The sequence below is a fragment of the Lathamus discolor genome (assembly GCF_037157495.1).
Source record: "Lathamus discolor isolate bLatDis1 chromosome W unlocalized genomic scaffold, bLatDis1.hap1 SUPER_W_unloc_1, whole genome shotgun sequence".
Taxonomy (NCBI): domain Eukaryota; kingdom Metazoa; phylum Chordata; class Aves; order Psittaciformes; family Psittacidae; genus Lathamus; species Lathamus discolor.
Genome location: NW_027069096.1, coordinates 341,550 through 368,468, shown reverse-complemented (window position 1 = coordinate 368,468; position 26,919 = coordinate 341,550). Strand labels below are relative to the sequence as shown.

At 40.5% G+C, this 26,919-nt stretch overlaps 1 protein-coding gene across 6 annotated transcripts; it reads right to left on the bottom strand.

Annotated features, from left to right (window-relative positions):
* Window positions 1-7: 7 nt before the first annotated feature.
* LOC136006186 (heterogeneous nuclear ribonucleoprotein K-like) lies at window positions 8-26,847 on the bottom strand. Of its 6 annotated transcripts, none has more exons than XM_065664222.1 (16): window positions 26,776-26,847; window positions 24,641-24,715; window positions 24,446-24,528; window positions 23,444-23,541; window positions 20,598-20,654; window positions 19,071-19,114; window positions 18,065-18,137; window positions 17,381-17,494; window positions 16,160-16,288; window positions 11,530-11,837; window positions 11,140-11,194; window positions 7,426-7,476; window positions 2,266-2,287; window positions 2,109-2,191; window positions 1,508-1,677; window positions 8-728 (listed from the first exon to the last, which is right to left on the bottom strand). In XM_065664222.1, exons 3-16 carry the CDS (start codon window positions 24,492-24,494, stop codon window positions 695-697), a joined length of 1,287 nt encoding a protein of 428 aa, XP_065520294.1. In that variant the 5' UTR covers window positions 24,495-24,528; window positions 24,641-24,715; window positions 26,776-26,847; the 3' UTR covers window positions 8-694. The 6 variants fall into 6 exon arrangements, with proteins under 6 accessions (XP_065520294.1, XP_065520299.1, XP_065520300.1 ...); XM_065664227.1 differs by having other exon boundaries at window positions 8-667; XM_065664228.1 differs by having other exon boundaries at window positions 2,109-2,176.
* Window positions 26,848-26,919: the final 72 nt, after the last annotated feature.

The following is a 26,919-nucleotide window of genomic DNA, read 5'->3' as shown; positions in this document are numbered from 1 at the left end:
CCACCAGTAACAGGTTCACTAAATTTATTTAAAAACCATAAAATATATCTTAAAAAAGAGCATTACATTCTGCACACTGCTTTCAAAGAAAGCCAGGGACGTGTAGACAGCCAGTCTTCTCCCCTCTTCAAAAAAAACCAAAACCAAACAACAAAACAGAAAACAACCAACCACAAACCAACCCCCCACCAAAAAAAAACCCACCCATGCACAAATAACCAACACCACACCCCCACAAAAGGAAAAAAAAAAACAACCAAAAACCAACAAAACAAAACACCCCCCCAAACAACTCAACCCAATGTACATAAAGCAGGGCCTTCATAACAGTTACAGAAAAAACATTATAATTTACCACCACCACCAAACAAAAATAAAATCCACTCTGCTGCCGTTTCAAAAAATCTCAGTGCTAGTCTTTTGCGGCCTTTCCCTCCCTCCCTCAAATATTTGTAATGAATTAAAATATTACATCTGGTGAACAGCAGATTCCACTACATCTCAAATGCAGAACACATATGAAGCAGAGGAATGTTGGCTTTTTTTAACAGAAGAAGGTATTTGAGAGGAAAAAAAAAATTATTTTTTTTTAAGGAAAAAAAAAAGGTGCAGGACTCCTTCAGATCTTCACTAGTCTTAGAAAAACTTTCCAGAATACTGCTTCACACTATAAAAAAGAAAAAATAATCTTGCATTAGAATCCTTCAACATCTGCATACTGCTTCACACTATAAAAGAAAAAGAAAAAAAAGCATGTATTAGAATGATTGACCATACATCTTGCATCAGTATTCACAATGTCATTCTTAAACTACAAATTCCCTATATATTTAAAAGTAAAAAAATTAATGGCTAATAATTACAGACATATAATTTTAAGCATATTTAAATATTAGTAACCAAAAGCAAAACATTCAAGTTAAACATTAACAAATGCTATGATAGCAAACATGTTATTTAAGCAAAATTAAGCAAACTAAGTCCAAAACTTAATATTTGCCAGAAGAGAAAGCAATGCCAGCAAGGTATGAAAGCTGAATAACAGCACAAATTGATTTCAACTTGGTCTGTAGAGGCATGGTCTGTGCCATATGGCAGACTGTAATTTGTTGTCAGTTAAGTTATGTAAAAACAACAAAATCACTAGTCTTCCACACAGAACTAAACCAATGTCCACTGAAATCTTCTATATTTTCTACAGGTTCTAAGTAATTCATTATTTTTTTTTCCTTCTTCTTCTGGTGAAAAGAATTTTTCACCAGTGAAATGAGAGGACAGCTTGGTTAAAGTGTTTTCCATCAAGATTAGTTTTGAGGGAAACTTCATTTTAGTTATAACAGAGAAAAGAGGAGACTCAAGGCAATACTACCCCTGAGAAGTTAGGTTCAATAGTTACTTAAATCCTGCCTTCTGAAAACTATATTGCAGAGGAGAGCAGCTTTAGAATGTAGTAGTAGGAAAGTCAGTTTGAAATTGACAGCAAGAACAGTGTTAAGCTTCAACTTGCCTGTTCTGCAGTAAATACTGAGCATTTTGTATCTGGTCCTGTGTTCCCGTAATTGTTATTATTCGATCTTCTGAGCCTTCTAGTGGTTCATCAATTTTGATTGAAGCTCCTGACTCATGACGTATTTGTTTGATTCGCTGGCCTCCCTTTCCAATAATAGATCCTGCCAGCTAGGGGAGAAAATAAAGCATTCATTTCTTGATAGAACTTTCTATGCAGAAACACAGTACTGTTCAAGTAGCTTCCATCAATTTAAACAGTTACAATGAAAGCTTCCTCTTACAGCCTCAAAACATCTTCTGTAATGTTTATTATATAAACACAGGTGGGATAGAGCTGGAAGAACCAGAAGCTTGTTTGTAAAAAGAAGTTATGTAGGCCATCTCTATTACTCAATAACAACAACAAGTTCAGTGCATCTCTAAAGTGAAGAAGAAAACATCTTCAAGAATAATCTTTTGGTGATTTAGAAACACTTGCTGTACATTAAAAGCACTTGCCAAGCATCCCAAATGCTTTTGATTTACTTATATAGCCTGAGAAAAGGCTGTGACATTCTATTTATTTATACATAAGTGGAAAGCAAGTCAGCTGCACTTACATCTTTGGGAATCGTTACTTGTGTTGTGATGATGGGTCCACCAAGATCTCCATATGAACCACGACCCCCTGCATAAGAATAGTCTAATTTAAACATATGCATCAAGCCTCTTACTAACTAAACGAAATGCATGTCAGAATTCTCTATAAAAACTTACCATATCCAGAGCCACCCTCAAACTGTAAGAAAAAGAGAAAGAAAACCCTTAAATAGCAGATAGCCATGATCATTAACATATTTTCATCTCAAGTATCATACTACTAACTTTGAGCCTATTTTATGCAAAAATCCTAACCCAGAACCTTATTAAAGGCAAACTGTGAACTGTGGAATAAGGCAGATCAAGAACAAGGGGAATGAAGTAAGAAATTTCCAATGACAACCTCTTAGCCTGTTCTGTTAAAACCTCTAAGAATAAGTCATCAAGATCCAGACATACCAGCTTACCAAGCAACCTTACCAATTCAGCTGGTAAATAGCTCTTAATGCAGAAAATCCTGACTCTTGGACTAAACTGACATTCAAATCAAAAGATCAGAGATCAGCCTTATTACTACTACCTATACAGCCGAGTAGAAATTAAAGTTTTAGTTTGGGACAAGATGTTTACCTGGTAACTGTCAACCCTCCTATTCTATTTATATCTTGAGGAAAAACAGAGTAAACCCTAATAACTTGATAATTGGTCTCTTCATTCAGGCTAAGCTACAATGTTCTGTATCTTAGAAATGACAATCACGACAGGTTATTTTCTCCTCTCTCCTTCCAGTTGAGGGCCACGACATTAGAAGAAATAGACAGACCCAGTCCATTAGTACATGGCTCCATCAGTGGTGTCACTGCCACAATTTTGTTGTGTTTTTTAGTTTTTTTTATAATAGGATGGCCTATGCGGCACCAGGATTGCTGATGTCGGATAGGATTCACCTTTTTCAAAGGAGGAAGAGGGTCTTTGCTCATGAGCTAGTGGGGCTCATTAACAGAGCTTTAAACTAGACATGATGGAGGAGGGGGGGCAATATCAAGCTTGCCCATGACAAGGTATGGGATGAGATACCAAGGTTAGAGGGGCAGGGTGCTACTGAGGACCTTCAGGCCAGTAGCTCCGAGACATGTTGGTCACACTGGAGCACATTTGAAATCTTACAGAGATAAGGAAGGGGCACCCGAGGAAATAGAAGCCAAAAGGGAAACACCAGTGAAACACTTCAGAGGAATCAAGAGGTGCTCTTCTAAGTTGACAAGGCCAGCAGCCCAGCTGAAGTGCTTCTACACCAATGCATGCAGCATGGGAAACAAACAGGGGGTTGGAAGCCGCCATCAAGCTAGAAAGCTATGACCTGCTGGCCATTACTGAAACTTGGTGAGACAAATCCCATGACTTGAGTGTGGCTATCAATGGCTACAGGCTATTCAGAAGGGATAGGCAAGGAAGGAAGGGTGGAGGGGTTGCCCTCTACATCAAGAGATGGACAGAGCATGAAGATTTGTCTCTGAAGAATAGCTACAAGCAGGTTGAAAGCTTATGGGTAAGAATGAGAGATCAAGGCAAAGGTAACCTTGTGGTTGGTGTCTATTACAGGCTGCCCAATCAGAGGGAGACTACTGATGAAGCCTTCTTACTCCAGTTATAACAGGCACCACACTCTCAGGCTCTTGTCCTGCTAGGGGACTTCAACCACCCTGATACCTGCTGGAAAAGTAGCACAGTGAGCTGTAGTCAATCCAAGAGACTCCTGGAGTGCACTGAGGATTACCTTCTTAAACCAGGTAATAGACAGCCCTATCAGGGGGATGAGATAGTGCACCTGATGGTCACCAATGCAAGCAAACTAGTTGGTGACATCAAAACTGGAAGCATCCTGGGCTGCAGTAATCATGCACTCGTGGAGTTCATGGTCCTAAGGGAGGCGAGACAGGCAAAAAGTAGTCAGAACCTTGAATTTTAGGAAAGACAACTTCCAGCTCTTCAAGAAGTTAGTCAATAGGACCCCCTGAGAAATTGTCCTCAGGAAGAAGGGAGCAGAACAGACATGGCAGATCTTCAAGGACACTTTCCACAGAGCACAAGAGCTCACAATCCCCCAGTGTAAGAAACTGAGTAAAGAAGGCAAGAAGCTGGCATGGCTGAATCAAGACCTGCTGATCAAACAAAAGGGCAAGAAGGAAATGCACAGGCAGTGGGAGCAGGGACAGGTATCCTGGGAAGAGTATAGGAACACTGCCCAGTTGAGCAGAGATAGGGTCAGGAAGGCCAAGGCACAGCTGGAGCTGAACTTGGCAAGGGATACAAAGAACAACAAAAAGGTTCTACGGGTATGTCAACCAGAAGAGGGAGGTCAAAGAAAGTGTGCCCCCCCAATAAGCAAAACTGGTAAACTGGTAACAGTGGACAAGAAGGCTGAGGTACTCAACATTTCTGCCTCAATCTTCACTGGCAGGCTCTCTCCCCAAACCTCTTGAGTGGATGAACTGCAGGGTGGGAACTGGGAGAAAAGTCCCTCCCACTGTAAGTAAAGATCAGGTCTGTAACCATTTGAGGAACCTGAACATACACAAATCTATAGGATCTGATGAGATCCATCCCAGAGTGCTGAGGGAATTGGCTGATGCAGTTGCCAAGCCACTTTCCATGATATCCGAGAAGTTGTGGCAGTCAGGTGACGTCCCTGGTGACTGGAAAAAGGGGAATATCACACCCATTTTAAAAAAGGATAGAAAGGAGGATCCCAGGAACTACTGACCTGTCAGCCTCACCTCTGTGCCTGGGAAGATCATAGAATCGATCCTCCTAGGAGCTATGCTAAGCCACATGAAGGACGGAGGCGATTCGAGACAGCCTGCGTGGCTTCACCAAGGGCAAGTCCTGCCTGACCAAACTAGTGGCCTTCTATGATGGAGTAACTACATCAGTGGACAAAGGAAGGGCTATGGATGTTGTCTATCTGGACTTCTGAAAAGCCTTTGACACAGTCCCCCTACAACATCCTTCTCTCTAAACTGGAGAGACATGCATTTGATGGGTGGACTGATCAGTGGATGAGGAACTGGCTGGATGATTCCATCTATAAGGTAGTAGTCAATGTCTGGATGGACACCAGTGACAAGTGGCAGCCCTCAGGGGTCTGTACTGGGACCAGTACTCTTTATTATCTTCAACAACATAGTGGGATTGAGTACACCATCAGCAAGTTTGCAGATGACACCAAGCTGAGTGACGCAGTTGAAATGTCCAAGGGACAGGATGCCATCTAGAGCGACTTGGACAAGCTCAAGAAGTGGGCCCATGGAAACCTTAGGCTCAAAGAGGCCAAGTGCAGGGTCCTGCACCTGTGTTGGGGCAACCTCTGGTATCAAATACAGGCTGGGGGATGAAGGGATTGACAGTACCCCTGACTTAGGGATATTCATGGATGAAAGACTGGACATGAGCTGGCAATTTGCGCTTGCAGCCCAGAAAGCCAATCATATCTTGGGCTGCATCCAAAGAAGCATGGCCAGCAGGTCAAGGGAGGCGATTCTTCCCGTCTACTTTGCTCTGGTGAGACCCCACCTGGAGTACTGCATCTAACCCTGGAGTCCTCAGTACAGTAAAGATATGGATATGTTGGAGAAGGTCCAGAGGAGGGCCACAAAAATCAGAGGGATGGAGCACCTCTCCTATGAGGAACAGCTGAGAGAGTTGGGGTTGTTCAGCCTGAAGAAAACTCCAGGGAGACCTTACTGCAGCCTTTCAGTACTTAAAAAGGGCCTGTAAAAAAAATGGGGAGAGACTTTTTAGCAGGGCCTGTTGTGATAACACGAGGGGTGATGGTTTTAAGCTAAAAGAGGGGAGATTCAGGCTAGATGCAGGGAAGAAATTTTTTATAAGGAGGGTGGTAAAACACTGGCACAGGTTGCCCAGAGAGGTAGGTAGTAGATGTGGAGACATTCAAGGCCAGGCTGGATGTGGTTCTGGGCAACCTGATCTAGTTGAAGATGCCCCTGCTCCTTGCAGGGGGGTTGGACTAGATGACATTTGAAAGTCCCTTCCAACCCATACTATTCTATTACACTAATTACAGCTATTCTGCTAAAACTACCACATACCAAATTCAAATCACTGCAATGCAGCACCCCCGAGTGTTTTATGTTCAAGATTTGATATCAAGTGCCAGTCTACAAGTACTTAATTTCATCTAATGGCCTCTAAATACACAAACACCCATTTTAATAACTTCCTGTAGAAGCAGAGACTAGATGTGCACACTTCTCTAGAATTCAATTTATATCACTGAAATACAGGAATTTGTGTGAATTACTTGTTTGCAGATGTTGCAATGCAACAACTTAGTCCAAAAAACTATTTGCCTGCTAGCTTTTTGAAACAGCATCAAAACAGTAGCTATTCAGAAAAAAATTGTTCATCTATTTCCAAGCAACCCATATTGTGTAATCACATTGCTTAGCAATACAGACCATAATACAACATAAAAGAGCTCATAGTGGAGTGCAAAATACAAAATAAAGGACACTGCTTAAAAATTAATTCAGAGGTTATCAGAGCTGCATTATTCCACACACATACTCTTCTGTCTATTTCTGATGATATTTTGCACAGGGAAACCCTTTTTCAGGCTAACTTGCTTCAGTGAGCAATCCTTTTCTTGACCCTTTCTGCTGATTCTCCTCCCCAGACTACAAGACAGTAAATGAGTAATTATAACTGCAGTGGTCATGTAAGCTAGGAACTAAAATTTAATATTTGGCAGCACTTTGCCATCTTCCAGATGGCATGAACACTTGCTGACACCTTTTGAATTTTCATTCCTGAACCCCCTAAGAGTAAGAAGCCTGATAAACACAAATCAAATGGAATAATTTCAAATATCTGGATAGGTAACACATAATAATTCTTATAGTTGTAGATAAACTATTTTTAACATTCCTTATTTCAAACAGGTGAAAACATAACATGAAGTTAACATAAAACATTTCTATATAGATACACCTACAGGGTTTTGAAAAGCAAGAGTTACAGTGAATTACAACTTAGAACACTAAAAATAGAGGCAATACAACAGAAAAACTTCTCTTAGCTGTGCTGCTGCATACTTCCACTGTGGAACATTAGCTACCTGCATAGGATTCACTGTTCAGGACAAACTGCCAATAACATGAGTTAGGAGACCAGCTTCAGGGATTTTTCAATAGATGCAAGCTGCCATTGACTACATTCAATTTCAAGAAATTCCAGTTATCACTTAACCAATTAAAATGATTTTTCTCAAAAATCAACTATTAAACCAGTCAAATAAAAAAGCATGAGCACACTCACCAACTCTGGTGGCTGCATGTCATCACAGGCATCCACATGACACTGCATCATCTTCCAGACACAACAGAATAGGAGGAAAAGAGGAAATAAATCTAAATTAAGTCCATGTCATGGAGGCTTATAGCTAGCTTGGCAAGGAAACACATACCAATATAGAGATACATTTTCCTGCACTACTTAAAATACCACGAAGTCTCAAAAGTACATGATATTGACCAGTTACAAGATTAACTCCTTTTTACTTTCACTGCAAGGGAACTGTAACTGGTCATATCTTCCTTGTTTCTGTGGTGTAAACAGATTTTCCTTACAAAGAGCATCAGACAGCTAAGAGGAAAACAAATGTTGAACAGTTTTGTTTTTTTTTTTTTTAAACACCTCTGAGTACTAAAACTACTGTATACTGGAAGATGCTACTCAGTTACCAAAACCTTCTATTTCTCTCATGCATTAAAAAAAAAAAATCAAAACCACCTCCCCCACAAAAAAAAAAAAAAAACAAACAAAAACCCCCACAAAACAAAACACACACCAGAAAAGGAATTTAATAAAAAAGTAATTGCCATTGATATATTTATGTCAACAGCAGGTCAAGCAGGAAGGACATGGCTTCTCATTTTATTATTTCCATATACCTCATATAAGCCACTAGCTAAACTAGCAATCTACTACTGCCTAATTGTATTTGAAAACAAACTAGTTTCTAATTTACTTTAAATTACTATTAAGGCAAAAGCCTTTGCTGGGTTAAAACATGCAACACAACATGAATAGCACATTATATATAAATGCTCATTTTTAAACAATTCCTAAATTATCCTGCACCTAGTATTTTAAGATGCATAACAGAACTTTCTTATCTACAGACTCATTTGTGCTAGCTACTACTGGTAACCAAAGGAAACGAAATAGAAACCAAATGAAACGCTGATTGTATAAGACAAGGAGCATAGTACTGATAAGAATTTATTGACTTTTATATCTAGAAAGAATACGCATGCAATATTAACTGACAGCAAGTTCCTTACTGTAACTTTCCCTTGTTTTAAAGGGACTGGCCCAGAAGAGTGAAATTTTTTAGTATTTATATAGATAAATGCAACAAACATCTTCATTGATTTTTTTTTACATGCTCCCTAATGCCTTAAACATGAAGCACTTTTAATATTTATAGCGTATGTACCTTTATTGAAGTGATTATACAGATGTGCTTATACACATGGAATCACATATGATGTTAAGAAATATCTAGAAATAGGAATCATTTGAATAAGCAAAACCAGATTAGATTTCTGAACATACACTATTTTTAAACAGACATTCTGATTTAGTCCTCAATTAACTCAAATTTAAAGATACTTTGAAAGCAAAGGAACTGACCATTAAAAAAGGAGGGGGACTAAATGGCTTTATATGCCCTTCTCCACACTGGTATGCTTTTGTGTATTTGTATATCTAAAGCACCCATGGGGATGGGAGTGTTAAAGCAACAGTGGAAACATATTCATGCTTTCTCAGCTATCAAAATAGCCATTAGATTTGGAGTAGTTACAGCCTAAAATATATACCTCTGTAATAAGGGAAACAATGCATTTATGTCCATCAGTAAAATGCCTCAGAATAGAAATTTTTACGTATCTATAAAAATATTTTTCCCATCTTAGAATTAAGGCTGTCAGTATTGTCACATCTCAGAAAATTCAAGTTTCACCATCCAATCTTGGTTCACTGTCTCACAAGTCTTGAACTATTGAACTTTTCCACCTTTAGCAGAAAAGGGAATCAGCAGAAAAGTAGGATTTCTGTAGATTCAAAATCTCCAAGATTTTGGTCTGAAAAGAGAATCTATTCTTGCCTTTTAAGAGATTTATGTAAAAAGTCAATCCTGCTCTCTGAAAATAGCATTTCCCATGCATTACTTTACAAACCACATCAATGTAATTTTACTCCAAGTTTAAACGTTTTGCTAGAGAACAGTTTCTCTATGAAATGCATAGTAGCAAGACCACCTTATATTTCTAGCATGATAATACTTCCAGCTTCAGCCTCTCAATCCATGGAAAGACTTCTCATCTGTTTATACAGTTAAGGATACTGGGATTATGGCTAGCTAAAACTAGAAATTAAGTACAATTTGTCTGTGCCTCATTGTAGACAGGCTATGATACTTGTGCATAAAACAGCCAAAGCTGTATGGAAAATGACTCCCACTTATTTGTAGAAACTCATGTCAAGAAAGCCAAATTCAACCTGTCCAAAGTTAGACTAAACAGAGTTCAAATAGATTTTCTATTTTAAATTAAAACAGAACTAAACCCCACTATTTCCAAAGATAAAGATAAGATTCAACTGAAAACCAAAGAGCAGGCTGTCCTGTTTTACATGCTGACACTGGTTTTACCAGCTGCAAATGTGAAAATACAGAAACTGAGCTCTGAAAACATAATACAAATAAAGGATCTTAGAGGTATAGTACATAAATCTTCTAGTTTCTCAAGATCCAGAGTAGCATAGGCAACTTAATCGTTTTGGTGGTGTTTTGGTGTCGGTGTTGTTTTGTGGTTTGTGAGGTTTTCTTGGGGAGGAGGGGGAGATAGGGCTTTTTTGTTCATTTTTAGCAATTTTAAGCGTCTTTCCTTTCGATATATTTTGACATTCTTGTAACATGTACTTCCAGTGTGTATTACTGGAAGCAACTGCCTCTTCCTCCCAGAAGGAGGCAGTGTGTTAACCTCATTTAGATAGCCCATTCCATAGCTCCTCAACTTCTTCCTATTCCATTCATTTAAACAAATGAAAAACAAACAAACAAAACCAAACAATAAACGACCAAAAAACCCACTGCCAAACAAAACCAAACAAAGCCAAAAATCCCCAAACCCACCTAACCTGTCATCTTAAGGAATGTACCAAACAGAACCAGAGAAGAAATAAAGATGATTAATCAAAGATTTATCTCCAAGATGCCTATGATTTCTCTTCCCAGGAAAGTGGGTACAACAGTCCATGACTACCAGAAAGTCACATTTCAGAGTATAACATGGAATAGCTTTAAGCCTTTTTTTATTCTCCCAGCCCCACAATGTGGTTGAATGTACCTAATTTCATTTAAAATTCAACTTATCAGTGGCCCTGGCTCCAAAACATTTTGAATTACAGTAGATATTTTTTTTCAGACACAGAAATTGGCATAAAGACAAGAACTGATTTGAAAAAGTAACCATCTGCCAGACTAGCTAGAGCTCTTTATAAACATTATTCATGTTCTCTCAATCCTGCTAAGATCTGTTGGAAAACACTGTTTTGACATGCTTTCTTGATCGGAAAAGCCTCCCAACTCCTATTTCTGTCATCCCAATTAAAAAGTTTAAAAGAAGGTCCATGCAATAAAACCTGCAGGGACTGTGCTCCACCAACTTTTATTCCATTGTTGATAGCAGTTAGGGAGAACCAACCAAGAAAAAACCCACAACCAAAACACAAATAACCAAGCCCCACAAACCAAACCTACACAGCAGATCACATCCCAAATACCCTTTACACCCCAAACAGTCATCATCTTGGAAGAACCATTTGTATGGCCAAAACATTTTGGCGGTATCAAAGTTTATCAGAAGCACACATGCCCCACACTTAAATGTATGTATTCAAGAACAGTTTCCTCAGCTATTTGAAGTGCTAACTAAACAAAACAATATGAATTTTAACTCCTACCATTCCATCATAACGGTCTCCAGCTCTACCCCTTCGGTCATAAGATATAAGATCTCTAAAATGAGAAAAAGCAGCAGCACATGACTCAAGTTATAAACTAGTTTATATAATCTAATTCAAGTTTTCATTATTTGCACACAACTATAAATTTCTGAACGCTTTAGCCAAGTTCTGAATGACATAAAATACCTACTGACTGAAGTCCTGATGGACTGTTACACTGCAGAAATAACTGAATTCAAATACTCTTTGAAATTCTCTGGTGCAATATACACTTAATCCTGCATAATCACTACCAACATGGAATGTGAAACAAGTCCTGGCAACATAAGCACAATTCAGCAAATTTTAGGCAACTTAAGTTTTGTACAATGCATTTATGCAACTTACCCGCCACGAGGAGGTGGTGGAGGAGGAAGAGGAAGATTACGAGCTCTGCTGCCACCTCTGCCACCATGACCTGGTGGAGGTGGTGGAGGTCCTCTGCGAGGGCTCATATCATCATAATCTCGTCTTGATGGAGGCATGGGTCGTCCACCACGACCAGGAGGCATTCGATCAAAACCTCCTCTTCCACGCATTGGAAAGCCTACTGGACGTCCCCTTCTATCATCAAACATCATTGTGAAGCCACCATAGTCATATGTTTCATCATAGAAATTGGGATCATAAGGCTGGGCCCGTCCTTTAATTGGAGACTAAGACACACACACATACACACAAAAAAAAACCCAAAACCAACAACACCAGTCCCCCCAGTTAGCACTGACTGTTAAAATTACATTAAATCACTATATTAAATGAATAAAAATGTATATGTTCTGAATTGATCTCTTGAGGCAAGGGTGCATAATAGGCAGGGCTACACTCAATGCGCCCTGGTGGAGGTACTCCTGCAGCAGGTAGCTGAACCGCAGGAGACTATCAGTAAGCTAATGTCAGGGAAACTGACAGGGAGCTGGACTGCTTGCCCCAGGCCCAAACTGTGCAGGGGCCACAAGTGTCCATCATACCACATACAGGAAAGGAGGGCATTAATCCAGGAAGTTGGAAGCTAGTAACAAAAAACACAAAAAAAAAGGAGGAAGAGGACAATTAAAAGCAAGGGGCTTCCTCTAAAATCTGACATCCCCACCCAGAACAGCTTTGCTAATGAGGAAACTCACACCTTACCAAATGAGCAACCACCTGATGCACCAATAGAAAGGATAACTACTAGTGCCTCCAGGAAAAAGTGGCAGGTCAGAGCAGTAGGTGATTCTATTTTGAAAGGCATAGAGGCACACATCTGTCAGCCTGACCCAGTCTCAAGGGAGGTGTATTGCCTACCAGGGGCTTGGATCAGGGATGTTGCAGAGAGGCTGCCTGATCTTGTAAGTCCTACTGTTTCCCACTTCTACTGGTCTATGTGGGTGCTAGCAATATAGATAGCAGTAGCCTGGAGAACATTAAGAAGGCCTACAGAGCCCTGGGAGAAGTGATCAGGGGCTCTGGGACTAAGACAGTTTCTTCATCAATCCTCCAGGTTAAAGGTGAGGACTTCGAAAAGGCCAGGCAAATTTGGCAGGTTAAGAAATGGTTAGAATGGTGGTGCCATAGTCAGGGGTTTGGTTATTTAGAACATGGGACTCAATTTGGGAGGCCACGTCTACTGGAGGCTGGTGGAACTGGTCTGACAAAGGGAAAGAGCTGTTTTGGCAGGAGACTTGCCAGGCTGGTCAAGAAAGCTTTAAACTACATGTGTTGGTGGAGAGGGGGGTATCCATCCATCCCAACACTCCCAGTCAGCTGCCAGCACCTGTAATAAATGCTTGCAGCCATGCAGAGATATTTCAGCTACTCCAGCCAATGAGTCAGCTTTATTTGGAACTCAGCTCAGATGTCTTTATACAAACTCCCATAGCATGGGAAATAAACAAGAGGAATTAGAGATGTGTACAGGGATATGATATTATTGGCAACACAGAAACATGGTGGGATGGCTCCTATGACTGGAGTGTTGGAAGGGAAGGTTATAGGCCCTTTATAAAAGACAGGCCCGGCAGACAGTGAGGGAGAGTAGCTATTTTTGTCAGTGAAAGGCTGCAAAGTATGGAACTCTCTGGGGACAGGCAATTAGGCAACTTGCGGGTCAGTGTCAAGGGGAGAACAGCAACGGGGACATTACTCTGGGGATCTGTTACAGACTGCCTGATCAGGAAGACTCTGGATGAAGCGCTCTATAGACAGATAGGAAGAGCCTCACGCTCACAGGCACTTGTCCTTTTGGGAGACTTCAACCATCCTGATAGCTGATGGAGGGAAGGTATGACCTGGTACAAGTAATTCAGGAGGCTCCTTGATTGTGTGGAAGACAACTTCCTCTTGCAAGTAATAGAGGAGCCAACAAGGAGAGGTGCCATGCTTGACCTCGTGCTCACCAACACGGAGGAGCTGGTTGGAGATGTGACACTCCAGGGCAGCCGTGGCTGTAGCTATCATGAGATGGTTGAGTTTGAGATCCTCAGGGTAGTGAGAAGGGCATGCAGGAAGCTCACCGGCCTGGACTTCAAGAGAGCAGACTTTGGCCTCTTCAGGAACTTGCTTAGTAAGGTTCCACAGGATAAAGCCATAGAGGGCACGGGGGCCCAAGACTGCTGGCTGATATTCAAGGATCACCTGCTACAAGCTCAGGAGTGTTGCATCCTGACTAGAAGGAAATGCGCCAGGAGGGCCAGGAGACCTCCATGGATGGATAAGTTGCTGCTGAAGAAACTTAGAGGAGAAAAAAGAAGCTTATAAATGGTGGAAGCGAGGACAGGCAGCCAGGGAAGAATACAGTGATATTGTCCAGGAAGCTAGGGACCAGGTCAGAAAAGGTAAGGACTAGTTAGAATTAAATCTGGCAAGAGATGTGAGAGATAACAGGAAGGGCTTCTATAGGTATGAAGCGAACAAAAGACAGACTAGGGACAATGTGGGCCCTCTCCGGAAGCTATCAGGAGAACTGGCTACCCTAGATTTGGAGAAGGCTGAGGTTCTCAATGACTTCTTTGCCTCAGGCTTCACTGGCAAATGCTCTGACCACACTACCCAAGTCCTGAAAGGCAGATGCAGGAACTGTGAGAATGAAGACCTTAGGCCCACCATAGGAGAGGATCAGGTTCGAGATCTTAAAAACATTAATGTGTAAAAGCCCATGGGACCTGATGAAATCCATCTGAGGGTCCCAAAAGAAATGACAAATGAGGTTGCTAAGCTACTGTCCATCATATTTGAAAAATCCTGTCAGTCAGGTGAAGTTCCCAACAACTGGAAAAAGGGAAATATAACCCCCATTTTCAAGAAGGGGAAAATGCAAGATCCAGGGAATTACAGACCAGTCAGACTCACCTCTGTGCCTGGCAAAATCTTGGAGCAGATTCTCTTGGAAAGCATGCTAAGGCACATGAAAAACAACATGGTGCTTGGTGACAGCCAGCATGGCTTCACTAAGGGGAAATCCTGCCTGACGAATTGGGTGGCCTACTATGATGGGGCTGCAGAACTAATGGACAGGGGCAGGGCAGAGCAGTTGACATCATCTACCTGGACTTGTGCAAAGCATTCAACACTGTCCCACACAACATCCTTCTCTCTAAATTGGAGAGACATCAATTCAATAGAGGGACCACTCAGTGGAGAAAGAACTGGCTTGACGGCCACACACAAAGAGTTGTGGTCAATGGCTCAATGTCCAGCTGGAGACCAGTAATGAGAAGTGTCCCTCAGGGATTGGTGTTGGGACCAGTCTTGTTCAACATTTGTTGGCGACATGGTCAATGGGATTGAGTGCACTCTCAGCAAGTTTACCAAAGACACCAAGCTGTGTGGTTCGGCTGATACGCTGGAGGGAAGGAATGCCATCCAGTGGACCTTGACATGCTTGTGAGGTGGGCTGATGCAAACCTCATGAAGTTCAGCCACGTGCAAGCTCCTACACCTCGACTGGGGCAATCCCAAGCACAGCTACAGGTTGAGTGGAGAAGAGATTCAGAGCAGCCCTGCAGAGAAGGACTTGGGGGTGTTGGTTGATGAGAAAATGATCATGACCCAGCAGCATGCGCTCGCAGCCCAGAAAGCCAACCGTATCCCGGGCTGCATCGAAAGGAGCATGACCACCAGGTCGAAGCAGGTGATCCTGCCTCTCTACTCTGCTCTCGTGAGACCTCACTTGGGAACATTTGTGCAGTTCTGCTGTCCTCATTATAAAAAGGACATGGAACTGTTAGAGCAAGCCCAGAGGAAGGCCATGAGGATGATCAGGGGGCTGGAGCACCTCCTGTATGAAGACAGGCTGAGAAAGTTGGGGCTGCTCAGCCTGGAGAAGAGAAGGCTGCGTGGAGACCTCATAGCAGCCTTCCAAGTATCTGAAGGGGGCCTATAGGGATGCTGGGGATGGACTCTTCATTAGGGACTGTGATGATAGGACAAGGGGTAACGGGTTCAAACTTAAACAGGGGAAGTTTAGGTTAGATATAAGGAAGAATTTCTTCTCTGTGATGGTGGTGAGGCACTGGAACAGGTTGCCCAAGGAAGTTGTCAGTGTTCCTTCCCTCGTAGTGTTCAAGGCCAGGTTTGATGGAGTCTTGGGTGACATGGCTTAGAGCAAGGTGTCCCTGCCCATAGCAGGGGGGTTGGAACTAGATGATCTTAAGGTCCTTTCCAACCCTAACTATTCTATGATTCTATTATTTGTCAATGCTGACAAGGCAGGCATGGATGTTACTGATGGATGGCACATAGATTTGTCTCACTTCCTCCCCAATTTAGAAGTTCTTCATTTTACTTATATATGAAGCATGACTAACAGCCCACGGGTACCCAAAATGGCTTCCATCTCTGATAACTTACACCCCAGTTCTAGGAAACAGGAATAATTTCAAGGGTGATAGCAGTCTAACAGCACTGAATTCAAAATATAAATGGAAAAATAAAATTTTTCATGCAAATAATCCCAACTTTCATGAATACCAATGAAAGAGTAAATTTAAGACATTACCTCAGAGATAAGATCCAAGATAATCTTTATACATTCCACAACTCTATCAGGTTTTCCACCAATAAGCACCACTCTATCAGTAGAATGAGGACAACACTCTTGGAAGAGCTTAATGGTGGTCTGAGTGTTCTGTTGAAAAAAAAAAAAAAAAGAAAAAAAAACAACAAAAAAAGCCACAACAAAACAAGCAAACCAATCTTCCAAAAGAAGGAATTCAACACAGTTTTATAAAGTTAATGAAAACAAAATGGGTAAGATACAGACTATAACATTTTAAAAGAAACAAACAAACCAGACCATTAAACTTGAAGATATTTTAAATGAATGCCTGCTTCCTAGTTCTCGCAACAAATTTAATCTTAAGATATTATATTTTTTTAAGACCTGCAATGACATGAGTTTACATGAAAAGCTAGTGAACAAGATTTTTATCCTTTCAGTTATGGATCATCTACATGGTCATTTAAACCAAATATTAGCAAAAGGACCAGATATCCATTATAAGCTTATGGGTTCTATAAGCCTCCATATGTCATAAAAACATGCTTTGGATGCAAGACAGCAGCTTTGCCAGGATTATGTCTAGTCATCTTGCCTTATTCAGTCCACACAAATAGTAGTTTACACCTAAATTGACCTTTAATTGCCTTTGACACAATGCCAGTAAAAGACAGAAATCAACACTCTAGATTCAGAGACCACTAGCTTTTAAGAACAAAACATGACTCCTTCATGAGGAATAGTCCTTCACAAAGGAAACAGTGGTCTTCGAGGAAGCAGAACTTAAAACCCCACCCCATGCTTTTTACAGCAATATTCAAACAGCTATTAAATTATCATTTTTAGAGTTTATGGAAATTCATCCACACTAAACCATTTTCCATGCCCAACACCACCAATACAGTCATCATTCAGCAGTTCATTTCAGAAGGAGTGATGAATGGCATTTTAAAAAAATATCCTTTATTTATCAAGATTATTGTTAATATGTTTAAAATCTTTATTAAGTCCTAGGCTCTATTACCAACAGCCACTTTATTTCCGACTTTTTGCAAGAAAATTGTAATAAGTAACTCTGATCTCAGAACACATAAATTGTATATGAAATATATTCTGAAGGAATTACTGCACATATGATGCTTACACTCACCGTTTATGAACACAAAACACTAATCTGTTTATAGAATAAAAGTAGAACGTGAAAAGAACAGAAAATAGTACCTCTCTGAGTTCTTTGATTTTAGCACCCTTGACACCAATAATTCCTCCTGCTAGACTTTGGTGAATTAGAAGCCTTAATTCACAGTCAAAGTCACTACCTTTGTAGTGTTGATACTGTAAGAAAGATACGTACAAGGAAAGAATAAAATATCAGTCAAGAGAAAAAAAAAAGTAAAATTGAAAGCATCAAAATTCTAGGGGGGGGAGAGGGCGAGGGGGGTGGTGTTAAGCTTTTTTCTCCAAGCATCCCGGTTTAACTTAATTTGTTGCTGAACTGTAATGCTGTATTTGCTATGACAGAATCACACCTATTTAAGTACTTTGTCTCAACATGAGGTGATGTCAAATTAGTTTTCCTTATTTCTTTTATTTTTATTATTTATTGAATAAAATTTTAAGGTATCAAACAGCACAACACACTTGCTTAAAAAGCCAAGGCAGGATGGAAATTACGATACAGCTACTTTAAACTGGAGACTAAATAAGCCAAGAGACAGGTGTTTTGAAGGGGAGACTTCCAAATATTATGTTCTAAGAAGAGATTATCTCCAGTAAAACAAACAAACAAACAAACAAAAGCCAACACAGTTTGAAAGCTATAGGCACACAACAATCATCTGGAATTATCTTGTTTTAAAATCTAAATTTATACTTCTAAAGAAGAAACAAACCTAAGGCACATACCTCTTCTAAAGTAGGGATAATCTTCTTCAAGATTTCTCCAATTGTCTCTGTATCTGCACTTATACTCAAGATGCTGTTAGAGGCCATAGTGTCAGAAAAGTAGAAGTTCAGTATTCATAATCATACACAAAATTCTAACAAGACTGACTACACAGAAGAATTTACAATTAATGTTCTCCATTTAAAGTAAACCTGTTCACTGGATTTACAACACATGCATCTTTGTTTATGCCCAACATATATGTATGATGAATGTAAGATTAAGTAGGTCTTGCAGAAAGAGCAAGAGTACATGAACAAGCAAGAGCTTTTGGAAGGCTCAAATTAAGTGGGCAAGAAATGCAAGCAGAACTGAAAGTAGAAGTGAATATTCATGTTTTCCACCACCACTAATTTAGTATACCTTCGCCATTACATTGGTAAAACTGGCACACCTTCTTGTAGAAAAAGTGGGGATATGCAAGTGGTCAACATTATATCTGGAGTAAGGTTAAAAGACTGGTTGAAAATTAGATTACTAATGGGCTCTGCAGAAAAGGAACAAAAATACGGGGGGGGAGAACAAAACAACCTCCAAACAAAAACATAACTCAAATGAGAATTGAAGGGAAGTGAACTATAGTATTCCATCAGAAATAATTATGAATATTGGGGGAAGCAAGGTGGACCACGAAGAGCAAGAGACTCTTGAAAAAAATCTGAGTTATAATGCAGTGAATATGCAACACCTGAAGCTGTGCTCCTTCCATTGAAATACAATTAGTGGTTTACTTGGGTGGCCAACTCATGGAAAAGTTCAGTGACAAAAAGACTTAATGGGGAAAATAAGACAGAAAATAAACAAAACCAACCAACCAAATAAAAAAAAAAAAACAACCAGAAAACAAAACAAAAAAAAACCACAATACACTCTCTATAAGGAGATACTATTTAATTATATAAAAGGTAATAAAATACATTTCTCTCTTTCTAATCAGGCAGCGATGCATAAACTGTTGGGACATACCGCTCGGGGCCACTGCTGTCTGGGACTGAAACACTTGCATTGTACTGCATTGGTCATTGGCGTTCGTGGATGTTGGCATTGGGCATGGGCATTCAACCAGAAGTTGTCAAGTATGGTACCCATTTGGCAATGGGCACATTTTTGGGCATAGTCAACCAGGGTTTTCACATTAGCGTTCAGGGGCAGATGGGCCAACGTCATGGTGGGCAACGCAGGGGCAAGTCGATCCAGTACATGGGTAACGGAGATATATGGCCAAAAAAACAAGGAGAGGGAAAAGGTGGAAAAGCAATGAATTTTAATTTAATTTAAACTATACTCATTACTCTCAGTTAACGAAACAAGCTTAAGTTATTCTGAAGACTAACACAATAATGGATTGCTACACTGACTGTGGCTTAACAGTATGGATAATAATGAGTTACTTTATCTGACTAAACTACTTTTTTAATATACTGATGTTTCAGTAGCAGGCTGGCTCATGAATGTAGCCACAAAAACTGTTGAGATCCATATTACTGAAACCCTGGGCAAGTTGGGAAAGTTAGTATTCCAGACCAATTAAACCATCTAGACTTAAAATAAACACACTAGATGTCAAAGTAAGAAAGTGTATGTATGATTTCGGACCATTTCAGCTTAAACCTCAATTCTAATTACTACAGTTTGTGAACTTAGATGGAACCAATTCTGTAATGATATATTAGCAAATAACATGTCAAACACAGTCTTGCTTGAAAAAATTTGTTGAACTGTAGCTGATGCTACAGGAGTGTAAACAAATGGAATTTAAGAAGCATTGCTACGTTTTATAAATATATAACATTTATCCTGAACATGTGTCTAATCACAAGAGTCAACTCCCTATAAAATATGAATAGGTAAATAAGTTATGACCATTTCAAAATGCTTCTGAGTAACAGGATGTTTCTTTACTGTTCTACACTCGTAATTAAACCATGCAACCTTAACATGAAGGTCTTTGTGCTTTATGTTCAAGCTGTTAAAGTAAAAACAAAAGGACCATTATTTTTGTTGTTGGGGTTTGTTGTTTTGGGGGCATTTTTTTGGTTGATTTTATTGGTGGTTTTTTTTGTTGTTGTGTTTTTTTTTTAAAGGAAGTTTAAGAAGTCCTCTATCACTAGATTAAACCAGCCACCTGCAAGTTTTCAGTAGTACTATAACCGATTCACACATATGGGAAATGGTATGGTTAAGAATTTTAAGCTTTGACGATACTTCTAATTAGAGATGTTAACTCATTTGAAGTGTGTAATTTAGAAGAACCCTGTTTGAAAGCAAAGAGATTTAACATAAGCCTCTCCTCCCACATAATTTAAGCTGGGTTTTAATTTCAACACAAATGGAAAACAAAGTTATCTCTTCTAGCAATTATTATAAATGATTTATAGATTATTGTTATCTAGATTTGAATTTCTCATTTTCTAGAAATGTATGCAATCAATTTTTCAATGCAGTGCTCTGAAAGAATTAGTGTTAAATTAATTCAAACTCATATATACTCACATCTGTACGAAGTGCCTTAATATTTTTGCCACCTTTTCCAATCACTGCTCCAGCATTCTGGAAAATAGTTTTCAGAAGTTACATTATTTTAATACAGCACAGACTACATTTTTGAACTGAAGACCAAAAACAACGCATCTATTTCAGCATTACCTTGTGAGGTGCATTTAGGGATGGGGTTTGTTTTGCTTCTGAAAGGTTCAAATTAAATCAAAACATAAATTGACATGGTTTGGGGGGGGGGGGGGGGGAGAAGGTGGTGTGTCAAAACAGCTCTTATCACTTAACTTTTGAAAGAAATAAAAATACCCAATAATATTATTGCCATTTAAAATTTAAGTTTCTAGGTAATACTGCCTGTGTTAAAACTATCTCATAGTTAGAGTATGACTGAAAAAATACCTTATGGGATTGCATGCATATTATGTAGGTCAAGGATTTTCCTATTTAAAACATTTATAAATTCCACTTCTACACTCCATACATTTGATAATTTCAAATGCTACTTTTGATTTAAACCTAGGTAACCCAACTGACAACTCAAGTAGGAACAGTCTGAAGCATGTAAAGCCAATAGTGCAAGGTGTCCTTGCCCATAACAGGCGGATTGGAACTAGATGACCTTAAGGTCCTTTCCAACCCTAACTATTCCATGAATATAAAGAATCACTATTCACCAGTTGCTAAAATCAACAAGAATAAACTCAGATATTCAAGAAGGGCAACTGTAAAACTACATACTCTGACCACACCACTCAAGTCTTGAAAGGCAGACGCAGGGACTGTGAGAATGAAGACCTTGGGCCCACTATAGAGGATCTGGTTTGAGACCACCTGAAGAACCTGAATGTGCACAAATCCATGGGACCTGATGAAATCCATCCATGGGTCCCAAAAGAGATGACAAATGAGGTTGCTAAGCCACCGACCATCAAATTTCAAAAGATCATGGCAGGCAGTTGAAGTTCCTGATGACTGGAAAAAGGGAAATATAACCGCATTTTCAAGAAGGGGAAAATGGATGACTCGGGGAACTACAGACCAGCCAGTTTTTTTAACAAGTGGTTTCCCTCAAGGATCGGTGGTGAGACCAGTCTTGTTTAACATCTTTGTTGGTGACATGGACAGTGAGACTGAGTGCGCCCTCAGCAAGTTTACTGATGACACCAAGCTGTGTGGTTCGGTTGATATGCTGGAGGGAAGGGATGCCATCCAGAGGGATCTTAACATGCTTGTGAGTTGGGCTGATGCCAACTTTATGAAGTTTAACCATGATAAGTGCAAGGTTCTACACCTGGGTCGGAGCAATCCCAGGCACAGCTACAGGTTGGGCAAAGAGATTCAGAGCAGCCCTGCAGAGAAGGACTTGGGGGGGTTTGTGATGAGAAAATGATCATGACCCAGCAGTGTGCACCCACAGCCCAGAAAGCCAACCATATCCTGGGCATCAAAAGGAACGTGACCACCAGGTCGAAGGAGGTGATCCTGCCCCTCTGCTCTTGTGAGACCTCACTTGAAGTATTGTGTACAGTTCTGGTGTCCTCAACATAAAAAGGACATTGAACTGTTGGAAGAAGTCTGGAGGAGGGCCACAAGGATGATCAGGGGACTGGAGCACCTTCTGTGTGAGGACAGGCTGAGAAAGTTGGGGCTGTTCAGCCTGGAGAAGAGAAGGCTGCGTGGAGACATCATAGAAGCCTTCCAAGTATCTGAAGGGGGGCTATAGGGATGCTGGTGATGGACTATTCACTAGGGACTGTAGTGATAAGACAAGGGGTAATGGGTTAAAACTTAAACAGGGGAAGCTCTTTACTGTAAGGGTAGTTAGGCACTGGAATGGGTTGCCCAGGGAGGTTGTGAATGCTCCATCCCTCGCAGTGTTCAAGGCCAGGTTGGACAGAGCCTTGGGTGGCATGGTTTAGTGGGAGGTATCCCTGTCCATGGCAGGGGGGTTGGAACTAGATGATCTTAAGGTCCTTTCCAACCCTGACTATTCTATGATTCCATGATTCTATCTTTACGAGGTTATTTCAAGGACTATATGCAAATTTATCACTTTCATTATGCAGTTCACACATGATGCTAACACCAGCACAAACATTTTGCTGCACTACGTAACTTAACAATTCATTCAGAGTTAAGGTAACATTCCCCTGCCCTAACACAAAAGATTGAGTTACTTCAGACAGTACAAGCACATGTAGTGACTGGAAACACTAAAGAAGATTCGTAAATAGCAATTTTACTGTGACAATTTATACTAGTCAATGAAGTGATTGCAATCCCTGAAACGTTGCTCCCATATTTCCTCCTGTTGATGCATATAGATGTACTAAACCTGTGAAAATTACCAAAATCCTGAGGAAGTCCTCATCTTGCCTTTCATGTTTAATTTACAATCATAAGCTGATCATTCTCTAAAGAGCAATACACAGTCTTTCCCCTGGGAACAAATATGTTCCACTCAAACACAAGAAAAGCGGCTTAGAATTTCTATTATCATAGAATCATAGAATAGTTAGGGTTGGAAAGGACCTCAAGATCATCTAGTTCCAACCCCCCTGTCACAGACAGGGACATCTCACACTAAACCATCAATTAGTACTCCTTTAAAAAAAGAAAAAAAAAATAATCAAAGTAGTCCTACTGATCATTAAAGACTCATCCTTAACAAAATTTAGTGAACATAATATCATCGCAATACACTATCATTCACGCAGACTTACAAATATTCCCAAGTTATTTTAAATAAAGCATACATTCTTTATGAACATATACCACAACATACATTTTGTCACCACCGTCTTAAGTATGAGCAAGAACACTGCAATATTGAAAAAGCATACTTTGCTTTGAAGCAGGATGCGCAACTCAACCATCTCATCTGTATTCCGAGATCTTTTGAAGACCTGTTCTTCTTCCATATCTTCTGCAGGGCGTTTGCCTGTAGACAGGTCCATGGAGGGAGGGGGGAAACACAGGATGGATGGACACAAACATACACTTAACTTTCTAAGGCACAATAAAATTGTATATCAAGCTAATGCACTGTATTCCTAATGAAGCATTCCCTCCTATTAGCCCAATGCTAACTTCCGACACCTACCCTGAGAATCTGTAGTGCAGGAACAGGTTTTTACTTCCATCAGTCTACATTTCAATTCATTATTGAAGACTCATTCCAAATCTATCAACTACAGTTGAAATGAGAATTTTGCAAACTTTGTGAAAAATTTACAACATGTTGTTTAAATCAGCACTGAATCACCTACCTAATATTTCTTTTATGATTGGGAAAATTTTAAAGCCTGAAAGATCAAAAGTAGTTTGTCCAATACTAAAATAATGGTGGAATGATACAAAAGCAGTATTTCAAATAGCTCTGCAAAACTGGCATGAATCAACTCAATGCTAATGCCCTAACTCTTCTTCACTAATTACGTCAAAAAAAAAAAAATTAATTTAGTTAATAAAGATATTTCACATATATATACATTCCTGCAAAAGACTGCAATGAATAAAATACATTAATAGATATGCCTGACAGTATTTTTACATGATCACAGTCCAGATGAGCAGTAAGTATTTAGCTATTAAATATTTTCAAATCCTTAGTTATAGCTTTGAGTCACTTATGCCATGCCTAAAATGCCCCCACAGAAAAAATATATATTTGTAATACAAAACCCATGTAAAGCCATACAGCACATGTAAAATATAAAATATTAAATGCAAAAGTACTGCAATTATAAACATTTGATACAGTTAAAGCATTCTGAAATAACTGGAAACACCAAGACTCAAAAAGGTGTCCCAACCCCCATAAAAGAGCCCTTTAAATAAATTACCATTTGTCTCCGTGTTGGTAAAGGTTTCCTCCTGTTGTTCAGTCTCCATTACTTTTTATTCTTAGGTGTGCAGATAAAACCTGCTGCAGAACAAAAAAAGAGCCAGTACACCTATTTTGGTTATGTGTGTGGGGTGCTAACTGTACATCACACTGAAGGGAAAAACAAAAAGATATACCCACTTCTAGAACTTACCAGTTTTATATATGCTTGCAGAGCAAAACTCAAGTGTTCTGGGCAGGATCAAAATCCAACAGCTGCTTCAGAAGCCTATGAAAACAGCATATACCCTCTGTTCACTTACAGAGTCTGATTCTCGCTATAACTAAAAATGAGGGTTTGACCTGAGTTTTTGCTGCAAAGCTTTTCTTCATAAATGAGAAAACATAACAAGGTTAAACACATCACTAAGAGAAGAAATAAAGTCTGCAAACTTACAGATAAACAATCAGTCTGAACAATTAGGGATTTGGCCAGTATTCAAATATTTGTTAGTTTTAAGCAATCATGTTTACTGATAATGATTTTCAGGTATTTAAAGTGAACAATTATCCAGTTCCCATTTTTATAATGTTATATAATACCTATCTTGAATTTCCTTTTTAAGAGACACTATGTATTAATCTGCTTATTGTTTAAGCCATTTAAAGTAAAATTATTATAATCACCAGCATTAATTAATAAGTTATCAACCTACTAGCAGACATGATCATGCCTTCCATTCAATATAACTAATGAACAAAACGAAATTATACATGCCAAGTTAGAAAAAATGTTAAAATACCACACTGCAGTTATGTATAACCTCTGCATACATGCACAAAGAATCTCAAAAGCAGCTGAACTTTTTTGGTTTAGTGAAACAGGTACCTCTTTCAAGATTTATTTTTTTCGAGTTTACATGAGAATATTTGTAAAATACACTACAAATCCAAGCAAAAAACATTGCACCTTATCCTCTTAAAAAAAAAAAAAAATCACTTGCACAGATGACGTCAAAAGAATGCCATTTCCCCCCTTAGATTCTGGAAGTATTCAAAAAATATGCACGAGGCCCTCAGAGACATGGTTTAGTGGTGGCCTTGGCAGTCCTGGGGTAATGGTTGGACTTATGATCTTAAAGGTCTCTTCCAACCTAGTTAATTCTATAGGACAAGACACTCTCAGTTACCGCGATGTTGTGTAAATCGAGTTTGCAGAATTGACTAACGTAATGATTTTACAAACATAGAAAAGATAAAGCGGCCATAGACATAAATAGAGAGCTAGGAGGTGACGACGCGTGTCTACTCCCACTCTCCCCGAAACGAACGGCCCTTTCCGCCTGGACGCCTCCCCTTCCACAACCTACGCGCAACTCGCGCCACGGTCTGCTCGGAGTCACGTTTACCTTTATCTCTTGCACGGCTTCCACCACCCACTGCCGAAGAACCCTCGGAAATCCAGCTCACACCCTGAGCGGACGGGGCAACGTTACATAACCCCCGCAGACCGAGACCCACCTCCGCGATGGCAGGGACTAGCAGAAATGGCGACTGTTGTAATGGCGCCTACACGCTGCTAGGCGGAGCCGGGAGCCGAAAAACGACCACCATGCGGTCACCAGATTTCTCCCGCTTTACCCAGATAGACACAAAGGAGGCACTTGGTGGCCCTGACCCGAGCTCAAGTGGGACCGACAGAGCGCAACGGCGTCGCCACAAGAACTCCGCTATTGCCCCTAAAAGCAAGCCCTGCTGCAGAGCGCTCCCCAGTTGGTTTGGCATAGCTGCTTCTGCACAGGCAGGAGCTGAGAGCGCCCTCCCTCCTCTTCCTCTCTGCTCACCATAATTCCAAAAACTTTCCCCATACAGTTACCCATTCACCCGGCCTTAGCATGCATCCGACAGTGCAGCTGACATTCACCACATCTCCACCCCGGGAGCAGCACCGTTTGGGCCACCGTGCCCGCCCGAGGTATGATGGTTGCCAGCAGAGACACAGATCACCCTTTTCGCCCTTCTGAGAACAGATGGGACCTCTTGGGCCCGCAGGTTGTGCCAAGCCACTCTACATTAACTAAGGAGTCACTCCCAGCCCCTCCTCCACACAGCAGTCTCCAGACACAATTCTGCACCCCCCTCCCCGCCAGCAGGGAAGAGCGCTCTCCCTGCGGGAACCCACAAAAATCCCGAGGCCTATCAGCGAATCAGGCCCCCCACGTTACTATGTCACTGCAGCATCGCCAGGGGCACGATCAACAGCCCCGCTTCCCTCAGCCAACCTTAGCTCCCCGCCCCCCAGCACACACACAACACACCCCATCAGCCACGCGCGCAAGCCGCGCTTACCTACACCCACCACGTATGAAACAGAAAAAAGCGACCAATTCCTACCGCCAACACATACACCTACCAGCACCGCCAAATGACTGGCCCAGCCACCTCCTCTCCTCCCCTTCGTGGGGACCCACTGAAGCCCCATTGGGCAAGACA